Below are 23,539 nucleotides of genomic sequence, written 5' to 3'. Positions count from 1 at the left end.
CAGACCCCTCCATGATTTCTAAGTGGGAGAACTTGCAATATAGCAGGGGTTTCAAATACTTATTTTCTTCACCACCGTATCTGCTTTAGAGTGGCACGACACTTCAATTGAACTTCAGTCATTTGCAGACACTGCTACATATAACTGTGTGTCGTCTGCATAGCTATTCCATTTAGTCCTACCCACCTTTCCAACCTGATGAGCAGCATATTGTGATCTATGGTATCAAAAGCCACACTGAGAACCAACAAGATCAAAATTGACAACTTTCCTGAGTCAGTATTCAATGTTATATCATTTAGCACTTTGGTAAGAGCAGATTCTGTACTGTGATAAGTTTGGAAACCCGATGGAAAATTTAAATCAAAGAAACTGCTGAGTTGATTAAATATTGAAAAATTGAATTGAATGAAAATCTAGGCAATGAAAGGACGATTAGAGATGGGTGCATAGCTTACTAACATGGAATCATCCAGTGCTCTGTTTTGTTAGAAGGGGCTTAAGAGCAGCTTACTTAAAGAGCTTTAGGAAACTTACCAGACTGTATTGAGTTGATTATTTACTGCAAATCAGATCACAGCAATTTCACAATAGTTTTGAAAAAGCCAGATGGTATTGAGTCAAGAAAGTCAAAGTCAGCCGCTGAACAGTTTTTACTACAGTTTTTTTGGTCAACTGTATCAAATTCTGACATGTTCATATAGCTTTCCCTTTTCCTTTAAGATGTAGTATCAGTGTATCATTTTGCTGATTTGTGCTAATATTTAACGTGGTGGATTGTATTTTTTCACCAAATAACAGGCATACTCATTGCATTTATTGGCTGCTTTGACTTCTGGAGCTTTCTGATTCAGGGGGTTGTGATCTTGTCAACCACACCAAACAGAGTACAAGTATTGTTGAGGTTCTTACTGGCAATTTCATCAGTGTTGCTGTCTAGCCCTGACTAACTTGGTTAAAATTACGATGACGCTGTCTGTAGAGGTCATAGTCAATTTGGAGTTTTTCTCCACTTGTGTTCGGCTTTCCTACACTTTGATTTAGATCTCTTGACCATCATTGGTGTTTTAGGTCGACTCAAGATGGTCTTAGTTTTAACTGGAGCAACAGCCTTCATTGTATTTGTGATTTTTGAGGCGAAATTGTCCAAAAGGTCATCAACTGTCTCAGCATTCACAGTCTGTGGGACAGCCACAGTCTCAGTAAACTTAGTGGCAGTCCTCTTATTTATGTACCATTTCTTAATAGACACGGAAGTTGTCTGAGTTTTTGGAAGAATCTGTAGTTAAATATACAGAAATGGCCAGAAATAGCCATATCCTTAATGTCAAGTGATAGGATTTCAACATCGTTCGAGATGACCAGGTCTAAGATGTGACCTTGAGTGTGAGTTGGACTCGATATGTTGACAGAGGTCAAATGTGTCTACGATGGCAAAGAGTTCTTTGTATTTTAGTTCCATAATGTTGTCAACATGAATGCTAATGTCTCCTATTATGACAAAATAGTTGCAATCAGTACAAATAATTGACAGCAGTTCTCCAAAAAATCTATACATGCTCTATTATACCTTGGAGGTCAATAAACTATCACAACAATAATATTTGGGTCACCTTTAACTAAAAAACAGATATTCAAAAGCACTAAAATTCCTCAGTATAATATCTTTACACTGAAATAATGACTAAAAAATAACAGCAATACGACCACCTTTTTTCCCTATTCGACACTTGTTCAAAGAATTAAAATTTGCTTGTGCTACCTCATTTGAAATGCTACTACAGTTACTTTCTGTTGACCGCATTTCATTTAAAAACAAAAAGTCCAGTTCATAGGTTGTAGTTAATCAAAATTGATTTATTACCCAGTGACCTAAAATTAAAAAGGGCTTGTCTCGCGTTACATTTCATTTACTACTTACATACTTCATTTCAGTTACTGATGAATGAAATGCCTTTGCAATTGGCTAACAGCAGTTCAGCGTGTACCCAAATCTCCCACATAATTATCTGGGATAGGCTCCAGCGCACCGGGCCACCATAGTAAAGATAAGGTCCAGAAGATGGATGAATGGATGAATAATGAATAAAAAAGCGAACTTACGTCACCACAGCTGTATTTTTAGACCGTTTTCCACCAGGTCTTATCAACTCGTCCATCATGACACCTGTGTGTCGATTGACCAGGACACCCAGGACGAAAAGGATAATCGGTGGAACAACCATCACTCCCAAAGAGTACAGTCTGTTGTACTGAGGAAGGCACGGACAGTTGAAGTCAAAGCTGGTGTAAAGTTTGACACTAACCAAGGCGAGGAGGATACAAATTCCATTGGAGATTGATTCAGAGTTGGATTGAAAATGCTGCAAAATTAACTTCACACGCTCCATAAATTCAAGAGAAGATAAGTTCAAACAACAATCAGTTGGAGCTTTACAAGATGATGACACTAGCCCTTGGGGTGATACTGCATATAATTATTTCAAATAAAAATAAAACAAATGTGTGCCAATATTTCCTGAACCTATCAAAAATAAACACGTTCCGCTCAGTGTGCAGCGATACCGGTTATGAAGCCCTTTCTGCAGCATGCCAGGAAGGAGGTACACATGAATCACCTGACACCTTAACAGCGTAACCACACCCTGGGCTAGATGCAGTCATGCTTTAATTTGCCTATTTTCTCTTCAAAGTTGGTTACCATCTGCTACACTGCAGTTAAAGACTCAGCTATGTGACAACTATAGTATATCACCCAATAGTTCATTTCGCTTTTTCAACAACATTTCATAAATATTTATCAATTAGCACGGCAGAATTCATTCATTTCTTTGTACCATTTGTACCCAGAATAATATTCTCATAGTGATTAAAAACTTCCGTCATTTTTTTGAAAAATTGCCAAAAAAACCCAAAACAAAATGTACCAGTATTACTACAACTCAGGTATCCTTTTACTGCTCAGTGAATGTGTTTTTTTGTCTCAAAAGTATTTGCTGTCACTGTCTGTTGTCATACAAGAGCGGCTCCAAATACCGGTGACAAAGTCTGTGCATGTTTTTGACATACCTGGGCAAATAAAATGATTTTGATTCTGATATATAAGGTAACAACGAAAAGACCTGCAAGAGAAGTTCTGTACTGTACCTGTTTTGGTTTCTGCATACAGCATTGTACACTACTGTATGTACAGAGGATATAGTCAGACCTTTCAAAACTTTATTAATATTACCCATGAGTCATGACCTGTACATCTGAAGTGAATTAAAAATAAATAGATAAATAAATAAATAAATAGATGCCGTCACGAGCAAGGGACATGGGGTTGGACTCTGACGGAGCGACATGATGTCGAAGGTGGGTTTTAATCCAGGCTCAGGTCTTACTCAGGAAAGCAGACCAAAAAAGGCAAAAGCACAAAAACACACGGCACAAGACAAGGTCCAAAAAACATGAAAACGAGGTTGGATAACTACTAGGTAAAATAAGGCTCAACTAAACTTTGTTGTTGTAGCACAGGAATGGTGACCTTGACAACGAGACAAAGCTTGTATACTCACACAGACTAATGCAGTCTCAACAACACGAACTGGCAACTCCCCATCCAACACACAATGCTTGAACACATGCTATAATTAGAGACACTGAGGCACAGGTGAGGAACTGGTGCCGGAGGCAGCTGCACGCAGGGCAGTGGCCTGGCCACTCCTGTGACAGAATCCGATCCCAAAGCACAGTTCTCAGACGGGACAAAAAAAAAAAAAAACCACAAACCAGAGGCGGGGAGAAGGGGTCCCAGAGGACAGCACAATACCCACCCAAGTCTTTCCGGTGGCCGTCCAGGCCACCTAAAGCGCGGAGCTTGGCTGAGCAGTTCAGGTGATCGGCTAGGACGCCAAGCACTAGACTCCCTTCGGGGCCACTCAGACAGACGTCCATGAGGAGGGTTCCAATGGCAAAGCAGGAACCAAACAGGAGCAGGTGACAGCTGTGAATGAAGCACTGCTGAGCTATGGTCAAGAGGGAGGAGCTACACTGCTGGTTGAGCACCACCAAGGCATGGTCAAGTGGCGGCTTCTGGCAGTCGAGCACCACCGAGGCATGGTCAAGAGGCGGCGGCTGCTGTCCGTCGAGCACCGAGGCGACTTGGGGTCATGTGCCGCTAAGAAATGAGCAAGAGCCATCTCAATGTCAGTCTCTGCCGGGGCATGAGTAATAGCCAGTTTGGTGTCAGTCTCCACTGAGGCATGAGCAAGAAGCGGCTTGGGGTCTGAAGATACCTCCTCAACCTGCTACCATCGAAGCTTGATAGGAGTGGACACGAGAGGGGCAAAGTGCACAGGGACGAAACAATGAGGAACACCTGGACAAGACAGGAGTGGCTGGAGGCAACTGATTGTTCAACACTACGTAGGAAGTTCACGAGGACAGCTGGACACAGCTACAAATGAGCCCACAAGACATGGAACACAGACATGTAGAAACTAAATAACCAAAATATAGAACACAACAATTAGTTTGGAATGGGTAAAGTTACCAGGAGGCACGCCCGTGTCAATTCTGGTTTGTCTTAATTTTTTATGCATTTTAAATGTAATTTTGAAATTATGGGGCACCACGTCACTTGTTTTCTGTGCACAACACTGGAAAAATGATGAGAAACCTATTAATTTTCATCAATCTCATAAACCTTGGAGGAAGACAGAAAGGGAAAAACAACAAACAAAACAAGAAACATGCTTCAACTTAGCACATAGGGGTATAGTGGTCAGATGTTGAACCTGACGCATCGATCGAGGAGAGGGAAAGTGCCAAGTGGAGTCTCTAAACTTGGAGAGAGCTGAATCCTAGTCTAGATTAAAAATGGGGTGGAGAGGTCAGGTGGGCAGTTTAGGTCGAGGAGGACTTCCTTCCCTATCTGTATGGTGTTAGTCGACTTAGTTAGTCGAGTTCTGTCATTCTTTTCCATGGAAAATTTTTGTGTCGCACACTTGAGCACTGGGTCGGACGGCCCAGTAGGTTCCCAGGTCTTTCGATAGACCAGGTAGACGATGCCAAAAGTCATGGAGTAAGTGAGGCTGACCGAGGTAACTAAGACGTTGTCTGCTCCAGACCAGGGGTGTATGAGCGGGAGCTTGGGCATTCCGGCCCCAGTACTGATAGCATGTTGGGTGTTGTCAATGTTTGTGATATTCGCCTGAGTTCCTTTAAATTAAATCTGTTTCAGCATTTCAGGGTTGACTTCCAATTTGTATTTTATGGAAAAGTGAAAAATCTCAATTTCGCTCTCATAATTTTCGGCTGGCAGGTGATCGAGGGCGATGTCCTCAGGATGGAAAATAGTATCTTTGGGGAAGTCGAGCCACATAGTTTCATCTGGCAGGGTGAGTCGACTCGTGGTGGTCGTGACTTAGTGTTGCGCTGAGGCTAATGTGTTTACTAGCCATTTGGATCCAACAATTTCTGTGCAAGTAGTAGTACCCTGGTAGCTAGGTGTAGCTTCTGCGCTACAGCATGACCCATCCCCCATGGGCTTCAGACCACAAATCCCATCCGCTGCATCTCGGATGAACGACTTACTGGGATGCAGGTAATGCATGGCTTTTGTGAGGGTGCACATGCAAATTTGGTGCCAGATACAAATCAGGATTGCTATTATGATTAGGCCCTGCAATTGGCTGGCAACCAGTTCAGGGTCTACTCTGCCTCCTGCCCGTGACAACTGAGATAGGCTTCAGCACTCCCGCAACCCTCGTGAGGATAAGCGGCTAATAAAATGGATGGATGGATGGATGGATGGATATTATGATTGCCAACAACCTTGGGCGTAATGGGGCTTGCTAGAGCTTTAGCAAGGATGCTTTCAACAAAGCTCAGGCGTATGAGGTATGGAGGAATTCTACCAATTAATAAGCTGGTTTGGATGAAGAGATTTCACGTAGCATGTCCTGTATCAGTTTGGTGACAATCTGTGTATGGGCATAGTCAGTTTGGGACAGCAACATCAGAGAGGTTACAATGTGCCCGTTTTTGTTAAGGTATGCACTGCAAATGTTAAGGACTACAATGGCTTAGCATGTTGTTTAGCTGGTTGTGAAGTGCGTTTCACAGAGTACAAGAACAGGATCCCACGATAAGTAAAATGAGCAGGTGCAATGTTAAGAAGAAAACTAAATTGAGCATGAGCAGCAGCACAAAGGAAGAGATGAAGGAGTGATGGACATGGCGAGCCACAGAAACCTCAAAGGAAAGGCAGGCAACCCCGACATCATGAATGACATGAAGCTGGCGATGAAGGCTGGGAACCAACACAGAAGGAGGCCTATATCTATGGAGGTTGCCGTCGGTCCAGGAGAAGACCCAAGTTCCAGGCAGAGCCTGAGGGAGAAATGGTTGGGCAGGGAGGGTGAAAAGCCCTACAGATGCACTTTGCAAGTTCTGGAGTCGCAGCACACAGGAGGTGGGAGGTCTCCAGAAGAGACAAAACCAATATGCCCTGTGTAGCTAAGGCCATGCACGTGTCAATGTCATGAAGCATTAATATGACCTAGCGGCCATTGGAGAGGGCTGGCAATGTCAAGAAAACACCATAAAGATCAGCTCATGGGTCCTCTAGATTTTAAATTCACCACACCACTGGGCGGGGCATTGATTCACGGGGCAGGGCCAGTGACTACCAGTCAGGAAGTTGACAGTAATAGTAAGTGTGGAGGTGGGTATTCCACTGAGTTACATGGTGGTGTTTTTGATGCCTGGCCCCTGGGGCTGGATGACTGCTCCCATCTCATGGCTTGTCGCTGCTGCTCCTTGGGTTCACAACCTCATCGTTCTCGGTGGGTGCCCCTATCTGCCCTCCATTCCCAACAAATAAAGGACATTCTCCAGTCCTCGGGACGAGCTGGGACTGGTCCCATCACGGGTCATGTGGATTGTGGGGGGGCTTCCTGTTCTCCTGAGGGTGGGGAGGGTGGTGGTCGAGGAGGGGTGGCTGGGGTGTGGCATTAGGTCCCCGTCGCCACCACTAGGTGGTCAGTCGTCAGGATGTCTCGGAGGGGGGCAGCAGACCATCCTGGGTCCCTCGGCGTGGGACGTGTCCTGTCCACAGGGTTGCTTTCGGGTTTTGTCCTTAGTTCCAGTTCTCTCCTCGTTTAATTTGGTGGGGTCCTTAGCCTCCGTATTGCAGAAATAGCAATTATAGGACATTTCTGTCTGTCTTTTTGCATGCACAACGTCGTGAATTCACTTGCATGTGTCTGTGGGTACACAACCTTGGATACTTTCACTGGGTATAGGAACATTACCTTATTGAAACAAATGAAGCATGTTTACGCAAAGTTCTTATGTATACCCCCACTTATAGTCTTGTTCTATACACTTCTATAATTCACTTAGTCAGTCCCACCACATTTCAGTTGTATTGCTGGGTTCACGATCCTTTTCTTGCATGCTTCTTTTTTGGTCCTTGTCCTGTCCTTCCTTCACAGGGTGTACAGTGAAGAAAATAATTACTTGAACACCCTGCTATATTGCAAGTTCTCCCACTTAGAAATCATGGAAGGGTCAGAAATTTTCATTGGAGGTGCATGTCCACTGTGAGAGAGATAATCGAAAAAGAAAAATCCAGAAAACACAATGTATGATTTTTTTAACAATTTATTTGTGCGATACAGCTGTAAATAAGTATTTGAACACCTGAGAAAAACAATGTTAATATTTGGGACAGTAGCCTTTGTTTGCAATTACAGAGGTCAAAGGTTTCCTGTAGTCGTTCACTACGTTTGCACACACTGCAGGAGGGATTTTGGACCACTCCTCCACAGAGTTCTCTAGATCAGACAGGTTGCTGGGCTGTAGCTGAGAAACACAGACTTTCAGCTCCCGCCAAAGATTTTCTATTGGGTTTAGGTCAGGAGACTGGCTCAGCCACTCCAGAACCTTGGTATGCTTCTTACGGAGCCACTCCTTGGTTTTCCTGGCTGTGTGCTTTGGGTCATTGTCATGTTGAAAAACCCACCCACAATCCTTCTTCAATGCTCTGACTGAGGGAAAGAGGTTGTTCCCCAAAATCTCACAATACATGGCCGAAGTCATCCTCTCCTGAATACAGTGCAGTCATCCTGCCCATGTGCAGAAAAACACCACCAAAGCATGATGCTACCACCCCCATGCTTCACAGTAGAGATCGTGATCTTGGGATGGAACTAATCTTTCGTCTTCCTCCAAACACAGTTCATGGAATTACTACCAAAAAGTTCAATTTTGGTCTCATCTGAACACACAACTCTCTCTCTCATGACTCCTCTGTATCATTCAAATGGTCATTCGCAAACTTAAGATGGGCCTTGACATGTGCTGGTTTCAGCAGGGGAACCTTCCATGCTATGTATGATTTCAAACCATGACATCTTTGTGTATTACCAGTCACCTTGGAAACGGTGGTCCCATCCTCTTTTCAGGTCATCTTTCTGAGGATCATTGAGCCCCCACGAAGTGATATCTTGCATTGGGCTCGACTCCGATTGAGATTGACCATCATGTTTCGCTTCTTCCATTTTGTAGGGTTAGGGTTACCACTCCTCCACAGAGTTCTCTAGATCAGACAGGTTGCTGGGCTGTAGCTGAGAAACACAGATTTTCAGCTCCCGCCAAAGATTTTCTATTGGGTTAAGGTCAGGAGACTGGTCGCAGTCATCCTCTCCTTAATGCTGTGCAGTCATCCTGTCCCATGTGCACAAAAACACCCCCAAAGCATGCTTCACAGTAGGGATGGTGTTCTTGGGTGGAACTCATCACTCATCTTCTTCCAAACATGGTTAGTGGAATTATGACCAAAAAGTTCAATTTTGGTCTCATCTTACCACAAAACTTTCTCCCATGACTCCTCTGTATCATCCAAATGGTCATTGGCAAACTTAAGACGGGCCTTGACATGTGCTGGTTTAAGCAGGGGAACCTTCCGTGCCATGCAAGATTTCAAATAATGATGTCTTAGTGTATTACCAACAGTCACCTTGGAAACGGTGGTCCCAGCTCTTTTCAGGTCATTGAACAAGTCCTGTCGTGTAGTCCTGGGCTGATTTCTCACCTTTCTAAGGATCATTGAGACCCCATGAGGTGATATCTTGCATGGGGCTCCACTCCCATTGAGATTGACAGTTATGTTTAGCTTCTTCCATTTTCTTATGATTGCTCCAACAGTGGACCTTTTTTCCACCAACCTGCTTGGCAAGTGGCAGTTAACAATCTCACACAGGTGCATCTGATTCAGGATAAAACATGGAGTGGAGGTGGACTTTTAAAGGCAGACTAACAGGTCTTTGAAGGTCAGAATTATCGCTGATAGGGAGGTGTTCAAATATTTATTTGCAGCTGGATCACACTCTTCTTCTTGTTTTCCTTTCGGCTTGTCCCGTTAGGGGTCACCACAGCGTGTCATCTTTTGCCATCTTAGCCTATCTCCTGCATCTTCCTCTCTAGCCCCAACTGCCCTCATGTCTTCCCTCACAACATCCATCAACCTTCTCTTTGGTCTTCCTCTTGCTCTTTTGCCTGGGAGCTCCATCCTCAGCATCCTTCTACCAATATACTCACTCTCTCACCGCTGAACATGTCCAAACCATCGAAGTCTGCTCTCTCGAATCTTGTCTCCAAAACATCCAACTTTGGGTGTCCCTTTAATGAGCTCATTTCTAATCCTATCCATCCTGGTCACTCCGAGCGAGAACCTCAACATCTTCATTTCTGCCACCTCTAGTTCAGCTTCCTGTTGTTTCTTCAGTGCCACCGTCTCTAATCCGTACATCATGGCCGGCCTCACCACTGTTTTGTAAACTTTGCCCTTCATCCTAGCAGACACTCTTCTGTCACATAACACACCAGACACCTTTCGCCAGCTGTTCCAACCTGCTTGGACCCGTTTCTTCACTTCCTGACCACACTCTCCATTGCACTGTATTGTTGACCCTAAGTATTTGAAGTCCTCCACCGTCGCTATCTCTTCTCCCTGTAGCCTCAGTCTTCCCCCTCCACTTTTCTCATTCACGCACATATATTCTGTTTTACTTCGGCTAATCTTCATTCCTCTCCTTTCCAGTGCATGTCTCCATCTTTCTAATTGTTCCTCTGCATGCTCCCTGCTTTCACTGCATATCACAATATCATCTGCGAACATCATGGTCCAAGGCTATTCCAGGCTAACCTCATCTGTCAGCCTATCCACTACCACTGCAATCAGGAAGGGGCTCAGAGCTGATCCCTGATGCAGTCCCACCTCCACCTTAAATTCCTCTGTCACACCTAAGGCACACCTCACCATTGTTCTGCTGCCATCATACATGTCCTGTACTATTTTAACATACTTCTCTGCCACACCAGACTTACGCATGCAGTACCACAGTTCCTCTCTTGGTACTCTGTCATAGGCTTTCTCTAGATCCACACAGACACAATGTAGCTCCTTCTGACCTTCTCTGTACTTTTCCACGAGCATCCTCAAGGCAAATAATGCATCTGTGGTACTCTTTCTAGGCATGAAACCATACTGTTGCTCGCAGATACTTACTTCTGTCCTGAGTCTAGCCTCCACTACTCTTTCCCATAACTTCATTGTGTGGCTCATCAACTTTATTCCTCTACAGTTCCCACAGCTCTGAACATCCCCTTTGTTCTTAAAAATGGGAACTAGAACACTTTTCCTCCATTCTTCAGGCATCTTTTCGCCCGCTAGTATTCTGTTGAATAAGTTGGTCAAAAACTCCACAGCCATCTCTCCAAATTGCTTCCATACCTCTACCGGTATGTCATCAGGACCAACTGCCTTTCCATTTTTCATCCTTTGTACTGCCTTTCTGACTTCCCCCTTAGTAATCATTTCCACTTCCTGGTCCTTCACACTTGCCTCTTCAACTCTTCCTTCTCTCTCATTTTCTTCATTCATCAACTTCTCAAAGTATTCTTTTCATCTATTTAGCACACTACTGGCACCAGTCAACACATTTCCATCTCTATCCTTAATCACCCTTACCTGCTGCACATCCTTCCAATCTCTATCCCCCTGTACATGTCTTCATATGCCTCTTGTTTAGCCTTTGCCACCTCTTCCTTTGCCCTACGTCGCATCTCCTCCTTTCGCCTCTCCTCAGTCCTCTCAGTATCCCACTTCTTCGCTAATCTCTTTCCTTGTATGAGTCCTTGTATTTTGGGGTTCCACCACCAAGTCTCCTTCTCCCCTTTCTGACCAAAAGACACACCAAGTACTCTCCTGCCTGTCTCTCTGATTACCTTGGTTGTCGTTGTCCAGTCTTCCGGGAGCTTCTGCTTTCCATCGAGAGCCTGTCTTACCTCTTTCCGAAAGGCCACAACATTCTTCCTTTCTCAGCTTCCACCACATGGTTCTCTGCTCTACCTTTGTCTTCTTAATCTTCCTACCCAACACCAGAGTCATCCTACACACTACCATCCTATGCTGTCAAGCTACACTCTCCCCTACCACTACTTTACAGTCAGGAACCTCCTTCAGATTACATCGTCTGCACAAAATACATTCCACCTGCGTGCTTCTACCTCCGCTCTTGTAGGTCACTATATGTTCCTCCCTCTTCCGGAAATAAGTGTTCACTACAGCCATCTCCATCCTTTTTGAAAAGTCCACCACCATCTGTCCCTCAAAGTTCCTTTCCTGGATGCCGTACTTACCCATCACTTCTTCATCGCCCCTGCTTCCTTTACCAATATGTCCATTACAATCTGCACCAATCACAACTCTCTCGCTGTCTGGGATGCTCAGAACTACTTCATCTAGTTTCTCTTTCAACTCTAGGTCACACAGCTGTATCACACAAATCGTTAAAAACAAATCATACATTGTGATTTCTGGATTTTTCTTTTCAGATTATTTCTCTCACAGTGGACATGCACTTACGATGAAAATTTCAGACCCTTCCATGTTCACTATGTTCATCCTTCTTTTTGTGTTTGAATGAGGAGGACCCATAAGCCACAGTCACAGTGGAGCAAACCTCCAAGGGTTATGTTATTTATCAACAATGAATAAAAAGGTCATTTTCCCCAAGTATAATGCGCAGAAAACAAGTGACATGGTATCCCATCCATCTATTTTCTGAGCCGCTTATCCTCATGAGGGTTCCAGTCGAGCTGGAGCCCATTCCAGTTGTCATCGGGTAGGAGGCAGGGTACGCCCCGAAATGGTTGTCAGCCAATCGCAGGGCATATGGAGGCAGACAACAGAAGTACTCACAAACACACTTAGGGGCAATTAAGAGTCACATGGTGCCCCATAAATCCAAATTTAGAATTACAACGCAAATCTAAAAATTACACCAAATGGGATAAGATAGACAAGATGACAGCAGGCATCCTGGCAGGATCACGATGTAAGCACCCTGACCTCCAATTTACGCCAAAAACCACATGGGAAGACATCCACATCACCAGATTTAATTGGCTTCTTGAGCTGTTCTGACTTCCATGAATTAAATGTCACAGTCATTGTAATTTGTCAGCTCCCACTAGACCTCCTCCCATTTCCCAGCTCTGGGATAGTACAACTCACTGTTCCTGTGCAACACATTGCGCTCATTCCAGTCCTCCTGAAGGTGATGACATCAGCAGAATGGACCTGGCTACAGACCAGCACCTGCTCATCCATATGCAGAGTATAATCCCAGTTGCACCCGAAATTCTGCCTCGCGTGATTTCAAACACTCCTCATACTCCTTGTGAATCAACTCCTCCACACCGGCAACACCACGTGACAGTCGCCTCCTCTCATATCCTGACTTTGAAACCCATGCGTAGCAAGCTCAAGCGAATGCTGACACTCTCAAACCTGATGGCAAATGAGAACGTTAGCGAGAAATGCTAATCAAACGCTGCATCATTTGCTAACGACTCACTAGACTGTATCCTAAATGATATACACAGGGTCTGGACACTTAGGTACCCTAAAAAAAAATCCAACTAGTTGACAAACTTATAAAAGGGGGGACCACACCTTTGATGCTCATGATAAAATTGGGATTGGTACCAACATCCACCCCCAATGGTATTGAAATAACACGTCCGGTGGATAATGTGGAATCACCATGTGTTAGATTCAGTCCCGACAACACTCAAAACATTTATCATTGGTGAGTCAGTGCTCCAATTTGCACCGATCTCACAAAATTTGAAGCTCAGTTCATTTCTCACACTTGTGACATAATGACCAGCCACAAATTGCATTTTATGACAACATGGTTGATGGAGCAGACAGACATTTTGGGGAGACTTTTTACAGAGAACCATATGACTCCTTGAATATCAGTGACTTTTTTGGACAGACTTCAGCGCAGCATCTGTCTCACTAACACCAGCATAGTTGTCTGTCATTAATGTCTGTTCAGCACCACACATTTCTTTAGCAAACCACCTTGCAGCAAAATGGCAGGATCGAGGCCTATTTGTTTATCAACGTCAGCGCGCAACTGATTGGCCACCAACATCAGATCCAACTGTGTTTTTCAGAATCTGTTGATGCACACAAAGGCATTTAGCGCACTCACATGTGGCCTGCGCTCAGTTTACCTCACACACAAACTCTTCTGGACATTTCTCCTTTGCTGGAGCAAGCTCATTAACACTGTGGGGTACCAGTAAGCATGATGTTGGACCAATTAAAAATTGTCCTCCTGTTCGGATTAAGACTAAATAGTCTTATCCCCCTGTACAGCGTCAATACACATTGCACGCAGATGCTCTTGATGGTATTCCAGCAGGATTGAAACATTGCTCAAAGCTGTAATTATCTAAAATGCACATCCAAATGCCAATATTGGGGGGAAAAAAAAAACAGACCTCAAGCTCAACCAACCGAATGGCGTTATGTTCAAGATTTGTAAGGTGTTTATGCTGCAGGAAATGTTCCGTCTCCTTGTATGCCAAACCCTTGGAGCCAAATTCCACCTGGCATGAAGTTGTCTTCAGTTGTTGACCTTGCAAATGCATTTTTCTCTATGACAATTTACAAAAATTCACAATATTGATTTGCTTTAACTTTCGAAGGGTAAAAGTAGACTTGGACGGGGTTGAATCAAAGTCCACAATCATTTCTAGTCTTTAGTGCTCAACGCTAGGTAGTGTTGGCCACACCGAAGCTTCAATTTTGCCACTTCCCGTCGATACGCAGGCTTGTTGCCGTCTTTGTTGAGGGCGATGACTATGATGTCATCTGCAAACTTAAGGAGTTTGACAGCCGGGTGCCCGGAGTTACAGTAGTTTGTGTAGAGCAAGAATAGCAGAGGACGCAACCTTGGGTGGCCTGGGTGCCGATAGTGCGTATGGAGGAGCTGGTACCCCCCCAGGCTCACCTGCTGTGTTCTGCGTGGCAGGAAGTTGTAGATGGCAGATGGCAAGTGAGACGCTGAGCTGGAGAAGCTTGCAGGAGAGGAGTTCAAGGATGATGGTGTTCAACCCAGAGTTGAAGTACATGAACAGGATGCTCGTATAGGTTCCCTCTCTGTCGAGATATTAGCTCGATATGCAAACTGCAGTGGGTCCAGCTGGGGACCTGTGATGCTCTTGATGTGCTCCAGCACAAGGTGTTCAGAGGACTTCATGACCACAGATGTCAAGGTAACAGGCCTGGCGTCATTAAGACCAGGGACTGCTGCCATTTTTGGGACCGGTATGATTAAGTGTTTGAAGCAGGTTAGTACTTCACACAGTTCTGGAGAACTGTTGAGGATCTACGTGAAGACACGAGCAAGTTGTTCTGCACAGACTTTGAGGCAGGATGGGGATACAAGATCTGGGCCCGGCGCTTTGATGATCTTTTGGTGTTTGAAGATCTACCTCACCTACCATTCAGTGATGGTAAAGGGTGGAGATAGAGATGTTGAAGTGGACGGTGGTGTGATTTGAAGGGTGTTTGGAGAGAAAGTGTCCTTTTCAAATCTGCAGTCAAAGCTGTTCAGGTTGTCTTCTAGCTGTCTATTGTTGTCTACTGGCAGGTAATGTCGCTTGTAATAAATGAGCAACTTTAATCCATCCCAGACTGATTTGGAGTCATTAGCACAAAATTGTTTTTCCAGTTTTGCTGCATAGTCCCTCTTTGCAATGTTAATTTCTTTAGTCAGATGGTTTCTAGTGCGATTGTACAAATATAATTTGGTATTTAAAATATCAACTCTAATAAGAGAGGATTCGTCTTTGTCACTGTGATAAATTAATTCAAATGACTGGTTATACTTTTGGTAAACAATTTGTACAGTATTCCATAAATTAAAATCACAAATGAACAACTGTTAGCACTTTATTGTGGCCCTCAAAACCCATTCCAGTTTTAGAAAGACAGATTTTCACCACAATTAAGGTAGTTCCTCATTATGCTAACTTTTGTGAAAAGAGTAACTGCAAGACCAAAACGGAAATAAAGCTGCTATACGGTGCATTATAAATCTTAATCCTGGATAAACAAAAACCTAAAACAGCAAGTCACTGGACAAGTTGCAAGTAAAATCTACCCAAACTGATCTATATTAGAGGGGGAAAAATGCATATCGTGGAAGAAATTTCCTTATAATTGAACCTTTAAAAAATGGATCAAACAACACGGGTTATTTGCATAAAGGTGTTTTTCATTGTTTCAACATTAACCATGCTTTACAAGTCAGAGGGCACCACTACAAGGTTTCCAAATCAAAAAAGAAAGTCTGAAGTTTGAAAAACTTATGGTTGCGTAACTTTTGTCACTGTACACATAACCTTTATCACATATGCAAATATCTCCATTGTGGCTTTTACTTGTGGTTAGTGTCCTTAGGTGTCAACACTTCACAGAAAGTATATTTTCTTTGCTTTCAGTGTACTGAAGCATGAGATGAACAAAGTGAGGCAGATGGAATAGAGTACAGGTATGGGAGAAAGGTGAGGAAATGCATGAACAGGAATATCACAAAAAGACTTAAATGTACAAACAAAGCAGTTACAGTAAATCTTAGTTCAAATATAAAATGAACAGCAAAGCATATTTTTACAGTATGTATGTAATTTTTCCAGGTCTAAACATGTTGGAGGTCACCTGATCTTAAGATTACGTCTCTGGGAACATTATGAAGGTGATTATAGCAGCTCTTTTTAAGTCAAGGTGATCTCTGAGGATTCACCATTCTCCATAACTCTGAAGACGCCAATCTTCTCTTTCCTCGCTGTCCCCTTTTCCTTATCTGAAATTCCAGAATAAGTCTCAGTATTACAGCCAGCACACAATTCTTTTGTTCTTTTGTTTTGAGTTTGAAACAGATACAAGAACTCTCAATCATAATGTTCCATTTTCCAAAAACAAAAGCATTTTCAAATTAACATAATTGCATAGTTGAGCCAGATTGGATTCTTGGTCAACCAAACACTGACTACATTGTATAACTAAATGCCTTTTACAAAACAATTTCTATTAAGTAACCCACAGGTGTCAAAGGCTTGTGGAACAGATCAGGCTCACCATTTAATTTAACATGGTCCAAGAAAGCAAACGTGCACAGACCACGTTTCTTGCTAAAATACCAAAATTCCTTTTCATCAATTTTAAAAATGCAATGTAACATTTGAAGAACTACCCATTCCCCTTTTAAAGTAAGGTGAAAAATATAAACATTTTCTTGCTTCTGATTTAAAAACAATTTTGGGGGGTATGAGGCTATCATGCCCATTAGATGGACTCACAGTCATAGGAGGGAAACCAGAACTACAATGAGGCCTCCAGAAAAAAATTGTTTAATTCGCCTCACCCATGTGGCTTTGTTAAGCATATCTAAATCAGACGACTGAGAAGCACACTGCTATAGTAGGAATTTATTTTTTCCACCACAAAGACCCATTTTGTTTCATTTTCTTGAAGTTTTAATTCCTAAATATTTTCAGATGACTGCCTATTTGAGTTACAAAATAATTCCGTCAATTGGACAAAAAAGTAAACCGTTTGGAATTTCTTAAAGCATAAATTGGTCATCAGAATCATCTTTATTTTTCAAGCATGAAAAGAACAATGAATTTATCTCTGGTAATAAGAACTGCTCTAGCACGACAACCATTTCATAGAAAATATTTTTGAGGCATAAAAACACAGCACAGAGAGTCGTTGAGCAATAAAAGGTTAGACTGCTTTTTTTTCTGGTCATTAAGAGCAGTTTGAAATGACAGAGCAATAGTCTGGTACAGAAATTTAAGCAGTTTAAAGTGACCAGTAGTGCAATAATCTAGAACAGTGTCAATTATGATGGTGTCAATTATGCAAATGGTGCAGATATTTCTCAAAGACATTAATTTCAAATACTGGTCAACAACAAATAAGCAAATAGCGCAGAGAGCGGAGATTACAACAGTGATTGCACAAATATATAATTGGCCCAACGTGAAAACAATCTTAAAAGAATATTGGGACCATGTTACAATTGAAATGTCAGTTAAAGGTTTAAGAAGTTAACGATAAAAGGTAAAAGGTTTTGAAATGCCTACTTGTTTTTTTAGGTTGCGTTTTTTAATTGCGCCTGTCAACTAGAATGACATTGTCAAAATAGGGTATATTTTACATGACCTATTGGATACACTGTTCATGTAAGCACTGGATTTCTCCTTTAAGTTCTCAGCCATGGATTCACAGCGTTGTATACTCATTGACAGCTACAGAGCTTTTATTTAAGATAATATTTCCATCTTATTTTTAAAAGATTGGAACAATGAGTCGGCTGCTTCAATGAAAGCCTCTTTTACCATCCTTCCATCTTGGAAGGACTTCTTGTTATTAACAATGATGTGACTAACCTGGAACGATGCTTCGATGGCAGCTTTCGCTGTCGAATTATGTTGTGTGAAAAGTGACTGCTGTCTAGCCAATTTGGGTTTTAGCTTGTTCACTTTTCTCATTCTCAGCTCGTTTTTCGGCGGACAGTCGGTATCATATTTTCCATGAACAGTTTGAAAACACCGCTACAAATTTCTCTTCTTTCGTATTACAATAGTGCACTTGCAGATGAGGCAAACGCACTTCGAAAATGACCGTGAAAAATAAAAAAGTCCGCCTCCCATTCTGTATAAAAGCGAGCCAGCAGCCATACTCATGTTTGATAAGCTTTCTTTATATTTTGAAAAATGTGATGTTAATCCTCTCATTTAATAGTGTTTTGAGAAGATTTTTTTTATCACCAATTACAAATTTTCACGGGCTCTGCCATTTTGGTGAGTCACATGACCGAGGTACGGGGATGTGACGTAATACGTGGGCAAACAAAGGCTCGCTTACGTTGGGAAACTATGCCCAGCGCTGATTTCTCCTCGGCCAAACTCCGGCGTGGGGGCCGCGAGTGAGCTCCGGCGGTGGGCTGCGACCTAGCTCCGGCAGCCGGCCCCTGGAGCTTGCTCACCAGAGCTTGCTCGTCAGACTCAGTGTTATTCCCGTTCGAAGAACCATCCAAAAATTGTACATTATTTACAACCACAGGTTCAAATCTGTATGGAAGTATTCCTCTGTCTTTCCGACAAACCAATACTGCTATTTCTTCATCAGATGAGGTTAAATCTAAGAAATCAGCGCTGGCCATAATTGTCCCATCGTAATCGAGCCTCTGTTTGCGCACCTATTACGTCACATCTACGCACATACTATAAATCATGTGACTCGCAAAATGGTGGCGCCCATGAAAATTCGTAATTGCCAATAAAAAATTTCTCAAAACACCATTAAATGAGAGAGGATTAACATCACATTTTCAAGATACAGAACATATGACATGATCTATTTGATACATTGTTAATCCAAACCACCAGAGTTCCCCTTTAAGAAAAAAGCGAGGGCTTAAAATAGGGGGGAACTCCCTGACTAGCGTGTTTTACTGCACTAAGAGCCATTGTTTACACATGCACAGTGAGCTAAAGGTCAGAAACATACGGCTGACGTCTTTTTTTTTTTCCGGCACGCCGTTGCGATCGACCAAAACTGCCTTGATCGACGCATTGAGCATCCCCGGTATAATGGAACATCCAACTGTTCCGCTAACCTATTGTGGGTTTTTTTTTGTGTGTGGCTAGAGTGGTTTTAAGATACACTCCCAATCTTGTCTAATAACTTGACTCAAGGTTGGCTCACACCTAACTTAGTTTTTGGAGATTTTTTTTCCTTTTCCTTGACCTGTGAATGTTTACATTATTTTCAATAAAAACATTTTTGTATGTGATTAGTTTAGGCAGATATTTTATGACCAATTTGTGAAGAAGTTTAAGACATTTATACACATTCACATTTTTTCTTCCTACTGTACACTTAATTCTCAAGTACCCACCGAGCAAGTCACTACGGTCCAATAAAAACTCCAGATCTTTATCGCTGAGCACCTTCCCCTTTGATGCTTTCACTTCCCTGGGAATGACAAAAGTGACAGCCAACGTGAAGTCCAGCAAAGAAACATAGGAGGGAATATGACATATTTGACAACAACTTGCTTCTCAGTCCCTCTGGCTTGGAGCAGCTCCTTCAGTTCATCAAGATCAATGCAGCTTTTAGTTTGGTTCAGCTCTGCCCTGCCACCTTTGAACTTATCTGGGCGGGTAGAAAACACAAGTTTTTGTTTAAAAATGTTTTCCATTTCTATTAATAACCAATTATTTTAAGTCAATCTTTTTAAGACTTGAATATGTGACTATTTCTAAAAAACCAACTGCCACATTATTCATTGAAAGCAAAGCAAATATGTATGGCGCATTAAATACAAAAGGTAACTCAATGCAGTTTACATGATTAAAAACATTCAAATACAAAAATAAAATTTTGGGAAAAAAGTAAAATCAAAACAGCTTTTAACCCAAGAAATATCACTGAAAAGTGGAAGTACTCCAAAACACATGAGAAAAACAGGAGTTTTTTAACCTGGATTTAAAAACATTCATACTTGGGGCTGATGTCACCTCAGTTGGCAACTTGTTCAATTTTTTTTGCAGCATAATGGCTAAATGCAACTTCACCATTTTTGCTTTGGACTCTGCACTCCATTATTAGACCCGAGTCAGTCGATCTCAGAGGCCTACTGGGTGTTTACACATTAGCATTTCTTTCATGTATTCAGGACCTAAACCATTCAGTGATTTATAGACCAGTGGCAGAACTTTAAAATCTATTCTAAAACTGACTGGGAGCCAGCGTGAAGACTTTAGAATTGGAGTTATGTGCTACAACCGTTTTGTTCTGGTCATTTTGTTCTGCAGCATTCCGAATGAGCTGCAGCTGTTTAATGTTCTATTTTTGGGAGCCCAGTCAGAAGAACATTACAATAGTCAAGTCTACTGGAGATAAAAACATTGATGAGCTTTTCCTGGACTGCTTGAGACACTTCACTCTAGATATGTTCTTCAGATGCTAAAAGCCAGTTTAGGTAATTGATTTAATATGACTGTTAAAAATCAGGTCAGAATCTATCAGAAGACCAAGGTTTCGGACTTGGTCTTTGCTTTTGAAAGATAGTGAGTCCAAGTATTTATGAATAGCCAAAAACAATTCTCAGTGTTGTTGTAGTTTAATTAAAGGAAATTTTGGCTCATCCAGTTATCTGCTTTAGACAGTGGCGGAACACCTCAATTGAACTACAGTCATCTGGAGACACTGTTACATATAACTATGTGTCATCTGCATAGCGATGATTGTCAAAACTGAAGTTCTGGAAAATTTGACCCAAGGGCAGCATATATAGACTGAACAGGAGGGGTCCCACAACTGACCCTTGAGGGACCCTGTATGGTATTGCCATTTGTTGAGATTGAGCACAACCAATGGTTACAAAGTAGCTCCTTTCCTCCAGGTAGGACCTGAACCATTTACGGACCGTTTTATTTAGTCCTACCCACGTTTCCAAAACGGTCAGCAGCATTTAATGATCTACGGTATAAAAAGCCGCACTAAGATCCAACAAGACCAAAACTGACACCTTTCCTGAGTCAGTATTCAATCTTATATCATTTATCACTTTGATAAGAGCAGATTCTGTACTGTGTTTAGTTCAGAAACCTCATTGAAATTTGTCAATTTGTCAAGAAATTGCTTAATGGCAGCTACTTTAGGAGCTTTAGGAAACTCACCAGACTGGAGTGACCAATTGATTATTTGTTGCGAATCAGAAAGCACTGATTTCACACAGTCAGATGGTATGGATAGGTTTCCAATTACACCATCTTGTGTGTCATAGAGGTTAGAGAACACAGGTGATAAGTGAAGCGTGAAGTTTTTTTGTATCGTTAATTTATCAAATTGGTTTAAGGGTGGCGGTGATGTCATTGGAAACCTATCCATTTAGTCAAGACAGCTTGTTGATGGTTCCCGCTGCTGAACATTTTTCTCTACAGTTTTTTGGTCAACTATCAAATTTTGACATGGTAATACAGGTTTCCCTGGGTGGCTTGATGACCACGATGATACATGAAGATGTAGTATCTTTGCATCCTTCACACATTTCTATAGTCATTTACTTGTTGGACAATTGCACAATAGCCATAACACTAGTGTAAAGACACTAAGATGTTGTGCAGATGAAAAGTTGACTAACTCTTGTGGATGATCATCTGTTCCAGCTTCCTCTTTGCTGAAGCTCTCTCCAGAATCTTTTGGTCGATGGTGTTTGCTGTAACCAGACGATACACAACCACAGGTTTGGTTTGCCCAATACGATGACAGCGGTCTTGAGCCTGCAGATCTGCCTGGGGGTTCTGAGAATAATTTTCCTTGTTAAAACATAGGCTGCAGCAGTAAAATGTGTTCAGTTGATTAAAGTCTAAAGTACACGTCAACATGGTATATATTTGGAAATCACCGTTAGAATGCTACTCGGAGCATATGAACTTCATCTCAAATGCCCCAGAATAGGTTTACCCCGACAGTGAAGAAAATAAGTATTTGAACACCCTGCTATATTGCAAGTTCTACCACTTAGAAATCATGGAGGGGTCTGAAATTTTCGTCGGTGTATGTCCACTGTGAGAGAGATAATCTAAAAAGAAAAATCCAGAAACAATGTATGATTTCTTTTCACGATTTATTTGTGTGATACAGCTGCAAATAAGCATTTGAATACCTGAGAAAACCAATGATAATATTTGGTGCAGTAGCCTTTGTTTGCAATTACAGGGGTCAAACGTTTCCTGTAGTTGTTCACCAGGTTTGCACACACTGCAGGAGGGATTTTGGCCCACTGGTTCACACAGATGATCTCGAGATCAGACAGATTTCTGGGCTGTAGCTGAGAAACACGGAGTTTCAGCTCCCTCCAAAGATTTTCTACTGGGTTTAGGTCTGGAGACTGGCGAGGCCACACCAGAACCTTGGTATGCTTCTTACGGAGCCACTCCTTGGTTTTCCTGGCTGTGTGCGTCGGGTCATTGCTGTGTTGAAAGACCCAGCCACGACCCATCTCCAATGCTCTGACTGAGGGAAAGAGGTTGTTCCCCAAAAATCTCACAATACATGGCCGTGGTCATCCTCTCCTTAATATAGTGCAGTCGTCCTGTCCCATGTGCAGAAAAGCACCCCCAAAGCATGATGCTACCACCCCATGCTTCACAGTAGGGATGGTGTTCTTGGGATGTGAAAGGAGTGTTAATTAGTGATGCTTCCCATAACCGTCGAATACCCGAATGTATTGTGCAACCATGGTTATATCTCACTTGTTTTTCTGGTCAAGACGTCTTGACCGTTTCACTCTCACTTGTTTTTCCCATACTATCTTGTTCAAAGACGAACATTGTTGTGGGATATCTTGACTGTTATGTTTCTCAGAGCCTGAAGGACACACTTAGGTGTCAATAGTAAATTGGCTACAATTGTTGCGGCGCCAGGTGGGACGGGTAGGCCACCCGCCCTTTCTCTCGCACGCAACTGAAAAGTATAATAGAGAGATGCAGAGTACAAACAGGTAGAGTCAGCTGCGGGTTTCGTACGGACGCCCAGCTGGTTGACAAAGCGGACCTCTACCTGGGTGACGGCTCTCCACCTTCTCGGCATAGGTAAGGGGCTCATATGATTGATTTCACGCAATGTCAACTGTGTTTTGAGAACTTGCATTTGGTCGAAATAAATATGCCAGTTATTGAGGCATTAAATAGCATTTGGGAACGTTGGTCTTTTGTTGAGTGTCGTCTTTGTCTCCTGAGCGCCGACCAGCACCGATCCTTTCAATAAAACATTTTTGGCGTTGTCGGCAGGATCGTGCAGGCTACGCGCAGGAGATAAAAACAGGATGCGTTGTTTTAGAAGGAAAACTAAGGGTGCGCAAGAGGCACCAGAGGAGGACGTGGTGCCCGGGTGGGAAGGCATCACTTTCCGAGATAGAAGCTGTCTTACGGGAGCGTGGGGGACGCCCCGGACCGTGGACAGGAGTGAATCCCGCTGCCACGCCGCTGGCATTATGTGATATGTTGAGGCGGGTTGATGTGAATGCTCGTGCTCCGCTGGGAGGCACGCAGCTGATGTTGTGGATGTGTGCGGAAGCTTGGAAAAATTGCGTGTTGG

The 23,539-nt window shown here is 42.7% G+C and overlaps 1 protein-coding gene across 2 annotated transcripts in view; it reads right to left on the bottom strand.

Moving 5' to 3' along the window:
* Positions 1–15,292: 15,292 nt before the first annotated feature.
* The window catches only part of hells (helicase, lymphoid specific), a 55,248-nt gene continuing 47,001 nt past the window's right edge, over positions 15,293–23,539 (bottom strand). For both annotated transcript variants that reach the window (XM_061836470.1, XM_061836468.1), the window contains 4 exons: positions 21,582–21,741; positions 19,492–19,588; positions 19,332–19,408; positions 15,293–16,223 (listed from right to left, as the gene is read on the bottom strand). In XM_061836470.1, the coding sequence (XP_061692454.1) occupies positions 16,135–16,223; positions 19,332–19,408; positions 19,492–19,588; positions 21,582–21,741 (423 nt within the window). In that variant the 3' untranslated portion in view covers positions 15,293–16,134. The remainder of the gene's footprint in view (positions 16,224–19,331; positions 19,409–19,491; positions 19,589–21,581; positions 21,742–23,539) is intronic.

This window comes from Syngnathoides biaculeatus, chromosome 12 (genome assembly GCF_019802595.1).
Source record: "Syngnathoides biaculeatus isolate LvHL_M chromosome 12, ASM1980259v1, whole genome shotgun sequence".
NCBI classification, from domain to species: Eukaryota; Metazoa; Chordata; class Actinopteri; order Syngnathiformes; family Syngnathidae; genus Syngnathoides; species Syngnathoides biaculeatus.
The sequence above is the reverse complement of the archived record's forward strand: the minus strand, read 5'-3'. Positions and strand labels throughout refer to the sequence as shown.